This window comes from Falco peregrinus, chromosome 2, assembly GCF_023634155.1.
Source record: "Falco peregrinus isolate bFalPer1 chromosome 2, bFalPer1.pri, whole genome shotgun sequence".
Lineage (NCBI taxonomy): Eukaryota > Metazoa > Chordata > Aves > Falconiformes > Falconidae > Falco > Falco peregrinus.
In genome coordinates, this window is record NC_073722.1 from 47,289,158 (window position 1) to 47,295,157 (window position 6,000).

The 6,000-nt window shown below is 52.6% G+C and overlaps 1 protein-coding gene across 1 annotated transcript in view; it reads left to right on the forward strand.

Annotated features, from left to right (window-relative positions):
- The window catches only part of NAT8L (N-acetyltransferase 8 like), a 28,694-nt gene extending 23,572 nt beyond the window's left edge, over positions 1-5,122 (forward strand). The window contains exon 3 of the mRNA XM_005229831.3: positions 4,666-5,122. Coding sequence (XP_005229888.2) covers positions 4,666-5,033 — 368 coding nt within the window. The 3' untranslated portion in view covers positions 5,034-5,122. The remainder of the gene's footprint in view (positions 1-4,665) is intronic.
- Positions 5,123-6,000: the final 878 nt, after the last annotated feature.

Sequence of the window (6,000 nt, forward strand, 5' to 3'; positions counted from 1 at the left end):
TGCTGCGAAGAGGCTGGATGTTTGGCTGGAAACAGCTAATGCCTGCAGCCAGTATCTCCGGTACTCCAGAATGGTGTTCGCGGGGCAGTTGTAGTTAAACGCAAGACATCCACGAAGAACTGGAATGAACTGGAAGGGCTTTGGATGACTGCAGTGATAAGTTGACAGGGGAAGCCCAGAAGGTGGAGGCAGATGAGAGTGAAGGCAGAGACAGAGGCAGTGCCACAGGAGAGTTGTAGCCGTCAGGGCTTGTGTTTATCTTTGCAGCGGTGATTATTTTCAGATAGCGGTGTGAGTGTAAAACATCAGCTCCTGCTATTAATAGCACTGCAGACAAGGCTGTTGCTCATTACTGACAGGTGAGATGAAGTTAATTTTATTTCATCCTAGGTATGAAAAAGTGTAGAAACAAGACAGGCTCTGAGTCAGTCCTCTCAGCCCTGAAAAGATGGGGCAGAGACAACCCCACATCCCTGGGGGGTGGCAGCGTGGGGTGGTTTTCACACGGTGCTTCCACCCTGCTCCAGAGTTCTGGAGCTTCCTGCTGGAAGAATGGATATGGTGTGGAGCTGCAGGTGGCTAGCATTGCTGAAAACGTGTTGCGTTTAGGTAAAAAGTAAACTGAAGTCCTTCAGGGTTCCTGCTCTGAAACTGGAGGGTTTGCCCAGAGGAGAGAAGGTCTCAGCCCAAGGTCAGTAGCATGTAATGGGACTCCAAAACAGCTTCTGGTAGCAAATCCACATCCGAATGGGATGCAGCTCCCTGGAAGGAGGGGTTTGATAACCCCACGGGTGACAGCTGCTCCTGGGCTTGTAGCCACCTTTGGATGCGTGAGGTGTCTTTAGCAGGCTGAAGGATCTGGCCACTGGTGATCCTCAGAGCAGGAGCAGATGCAGGCACAAGGTGGGCAACAGGGTAAAAGTCTGGGGGATTGATGGTGCTGATGTAAACGAGGGCCGAATACAGCTTGCATTGTTTGAGCAGATGTGTCCTGTCTGCTGCTAATTATAAGCGTTGCATGCACAACACACACTGGGAGATGTGCCAGATACTATTTCTTTTCACGTTGAACTCAAAATCATTATAATTAAGCTTTAAAGTTGTAAGTAAAAACTAACAAGGAGTGTGGGTTTGCTATCATGCTGCTTGCAACCGGGCCAGTCCCGGTCAGGGTGGATGGGGGTGAGGGTACAACCTCCATCCTGGAGGACAGGTGGAGGGGGCTGGGGGTATGAAGGGGCCTTGTGGGCTCTGCTGTGGCAGGCATGTCCAGGTTTGGGTTTTAAATAGGCAGAAACCCCAAAAATACTAGAAACGTGCCATTTTACAAATGTGGGAAGTGTTGCTGAGTGAGCTTTAGCAGCTTCTTGGTCTTGGTGGGCACAGAGAAGAGGTGCTTGCTAAGAAGGGAAAATCAGGAATAAAAGTGGGAAGCAATCAGGGAGGCAATCGTGTAACATTGGGCCAAGAGGAACCCGGGCAGCTACCTCTGGTTTGAGGAGAACAAGACAGACTTGCTGAAGAAGCAGCTCCAGGAGTTACTGGGCGTAGGGCTGGATGCGAGGGCTGCAGCGGTGGCGCGGGGGGCTCTGGTTGATGGCTGCTTTGTGGCACTTTTTGGGGCTGCCTTAGGTGGGTGCTAGGGATGGCACCGTGTGCCCCCGGGGGATCATCCCATCTCTGCTCCCCAGACATGGGGGGACTCATGAACCCTCTTTTTGGACTACACCACGGGAGCTGAAATTGGTGGCTGTGCACGTGGAGCTGAGGCTCACTGCAGCCCCGATTTTGTGGTGTGCTTGCCATGCGGCCAGAGGCGTGATGGATGGGCTGGGGGGGTGGGCTGGGCAGAGCCGCCACGTGATGAGCAGTTTAAAAACGGTGCTGCAGAACAGCGAGCTCTCAGCCCCACGATTTGTATTCGGAAGGAAGGCGGCTGCTGGTTTTCAGCGTGTGTAGGTCTTCATCTGTGGTCATGTCTGAATAAATTACATTCTGAGATCCAAGTGAATGCAGGGGAACAAGCCGTACTGTCAACGCGGCAGCAGAGGAGAGACGTCTTTAACTGCTCCTGATAAATGGGTCAAGATGGGTCCCAGTGTTTTAAAAATTAGCTGTTGACCTAGATAACGACAGCATAATGACTTGCTCAGGGTGGGAACAAAGGCGAATGTCACTGAAGCTGCACATTGCTCTGAAGGTGGGGACGAGCCTGGTGTGCTGGGCTGAACCTGAGCTGGTTCCCCACACTTCATTTGTACCCAGCTCTTCCTCGGCAGCTGGGCTGTGCCGCAGGGAAGCACAGAAGACTTCAGCTGTCTGATGGCTTTGCCAAGACGCAAGATGCATTTGTCCCACAGGCAGCAGCCCAGGAGGCACCTCCTGCCACCCCATGCTGTCCCGTCCTCCAGTAATGAAGGACTCGGCATTGCCTTATTCATTTCCCCCTGGTATTTTGCAGGGGCGGTGGTGTCATGCACTCCTGAGCACCCATCCAGGCTGTTTTACACCGGTCCTTGTGGAGATGTGCCATGCATTTGGGTTGGGGTGGTTGGCAGGGCTGATGCTAAAGATGGAGCTGCTGCCCAAATCATGTTTTCTTCTGCTTAGCACTGGGGAAGGAGGTTGCACCACACCAGGGCTTTCTCCTGTGATGGGATCCGCTTCCTCTGGATGATGCCATGTTCCTCCTGAGCACTGAAGTCAGCCGTTTCCTCCTTGGCCAGAGACCTGTCAGTGCCCCTCATTAGCTGCCATAATTGAATAGTGGCTTTCTTGGATGTTAATTAAGTAATATACAATATACAATATACAATAAGTTGCAGTTGCTCTGTGCTGACAACACTGGTCTTTTCAGTTCAGGTGAAGACACTTTCCCTTCATCAGGATTTTCTGTAAAGGTATTTAGTTAAGACCTGAGCAATTTGTTACTTGAGTTTCATTTATTTGTTGGGGTTTTTTTAGTTCCCTTGCTGGTGGGGCCGAATGATGCTGTAACACTCCAGAGTTACAGCAGTTTCTAATTGCATTGGCTTTAATGTTTGTTGGCCAGTATGAGCAGAGGGATGGGATGGCGTTGGTCCCTCTCTCCAGTGAGGTCTGGTTTTATTTGAGCTTCATAACGGGGGCTGTGGTTGGAGCGCTTGCGACACCGGCTTGCTCACCCCAAGCCCAAATGGGTGCCCTTCAGGCTGCTGGGCTTTGATTAGATTGGGTTTTGCTTTGGCCTCTTGAAGGCAGCATTTGTCCTACCGAGCCCTCTGCCCCGTGGCAGAGCAGCAGTGCCGAGCCCCCTGCCCACTTGTTCTCAGTCTGTTCATTAAGCTGCATCCTCGCTCCTGGAGCGGGGTGCCTGCTGACCGGTGCTGGGGTGCAGTTAAAGATGGGCTCATTTTCCATGCTGAAACTCTACGTAGTTCTGACCAGAGTTGGTTGAGCACCCTGTTTCCAGCTCGTGAGATGCTCTTGCCTGGCACTCACCAGCAGAGGAGGAGCAGCAGCTCCAAAGCAAGGGGCACCTGGCCACGAGCACCCCAGCCTGTGGGTGAAAAGGCGTGGGTGAGCCCGATTTTGGCTCTGAACAGGAGATGCTCTTTTTGGTGAGTGTGTATGTTTTCCTCTGTTGGTGCTCTGCTGGCTTTCATGGTCCCAGTTTCTCACTACCAGCATCTTGCTGCTCAGTTTGGATTTCTATTTGAAGCTGTCTTAGGCAAGTCCTGTGCTGAGTTCCTGAAGTCCGAAAGAGGAGGATGCACTTAAGTGTTCAGACACGCAGGGGAGAGGTCAGAAACAAGCCAGGTGGTCACCTATTTAGCCTTTCACATCAGGTCCTTGCGGGCGGGGAAGCAGGTGGCAGGAGTAGCCACTGGGAGTCCTGAGCCATCAGGCCTGCTCTTGCATCACATCTGCAAAGCAACATCATTAAAAACAAGAGGTTGGGGCCATGGCTTGGTGTCTGGCCCACAGGAGGCACAGGTTTCCCAGACCTAGGGAGGTTCCACCACCTCCCCCAGCTCAGCCTGCCCTGACCCAGCAGGGGGGCTGCTGTCCTGTTTCAAGCTGGCTCCCTGCCTCTCGCCACAGCACCAGGGAAAGGGGCTGCCGACAAGCCATTTGCTGGAGACCAGAGCTTCTGGGAAGCAGGAGTCCCAGTGAGGGAGGAGTATGGCAGCACGGCGTACAAGGGGCTGGCTGCCTGTGCTGCCGCCGGGTCGCAGGGTGGGACACAGCAAGCAGCCAGAGGTGGGTTGTGCTGTGATGGGAGGGATCCAGGACTTGCTGCAGTGAAGGTAGTGGCAGGACAGGGGAGCGTGACTGCGTGTGGGTCAGCAGTTGCCCATCGTGTGTGGCGGGAGCTGAGAATCGTTACCTGTCTATGATGGCAGCCAAGTGCACTTTGTAATGCTTTGTCCCTAGGAATCTTGGTTTTGTTTGTAGTGACTTGCCTGTGCGTTTTCCTTGGGAAAAGAGCTTTCCCTTCACAGTTTCACAAGGGAAAAGAAAGTTTGGTCCTTATTTGTGGAGGCCGTTAGTCCCCACATGTGACCGAGAGGTGATTTCTGACCCCAGGCCTGGCTGCCATTGGTGTGTGTGTCAGTGGGTGCTTTGCCTGCTTTGCCCATCCGGGGTGGCCAGCAGCTACATGTGCTGCTTTGTCTCCCACAGGCTCCTGCTTCTGGGTCGCTGTCCTGGATGGCAACGTGGTGGGGATCGTGGCAGCGCGGGGCAATGAGGAAGACAACACAGTGGAGCTGCGCCGCATGTCCGTCGACTCCAACTACCGCGGCAAAGGGATTGCCAAGGCCCTGGGCCGCAAAGTGCTGGAGTTTGCCATGCTCAACAACTACTCCTCTGTTGTGTTGGGAACCACGGCCGTGAAGATGGCAGCCCACAAGCTCTACGAGTCCTTGGGGTTCAAGCACGTGGGTGTTGTCGAACATTATGCCCTGCCGGGGATGACGCGCTCCTTACTGGAGAGAATGTTTTTCCAGCTCCGCTACCACCGCTACCGCCTGCAGCTGCGGGAAGAATAAAAAACCCCAACCAAACACACACACACAAAATTATTTTTTTCCCCTCCTTCTCCCCCTTCAAAAATAATAAATTTCCCGTCTCTTTCTCATCACTGTTCATTTGCCAGTTCTGGGTTGAGTTGTTGTTCCCTCACGTCATCTCTTGGTTTGCTCCGTGCAGCTCGATCGTCCGGCCGAGCAGCGCTCCTTCCTCGCATGCTGTAGGTGGTGGTGCTGGGAGTCCTGCGACCGTGGGGCGGAGCGGAGCCGCGGCCTCTCCTTCCCAGGTACCTCCGTAAAGCACAGAAACTTAACTGCAAAATAGTGCCACTGCTCTGGTGTACATAGTCTTCTCCATTTCCAAATGTAAGATAACGTAGTGATGCATTCATCATAGTGCAGAAATATTACTTGAATGCAGTTTTCAGTATTTCATGCACCAGTAAGTAAAATATGCATTCGTCTTACCATTATTTACTGGTTAATAGTTTTCCAAGAAAAGGTGGGGGGCAACCCCCCCCACCCCCCTACCCAACCCGCTTGCTACAATGCATGAAGAGGAAAGCGCGTGCACGCACTCAAACACATCGCACTGCCACCACGGCACTGGTGTTGCACTTTTTTTGGATGTGCCTCATTTGCCAAATGTCTGAGAGACCCTGGGCGCATCCGGTAACCACGACTCCGCTCCATCCCCCCCCTCCTTCCTAAGCCAGCACAGACACGGACCGGCTGAACTCTGAGCCCCATTGTACCATAGCGTGAAGTTAAGATCAAACCTAAATATCTCCTGCGCTGTTCTGTAGCCACGTGTCACCTGCAGTCCTGGGCCAGACTCCGCATGTGCGTTGGACTCTCTCTTTGCTGCCTTTCGGGGTTTTTTTTGTTTGTTTTTATTTTATTTTATTTTTAAGGGTGTTTTTTTCTTGTTGTTGTTGTTATTATTTTTAGTTTTGGCTTTTGCTGAATGGTGTCATTGAGGCGTAAT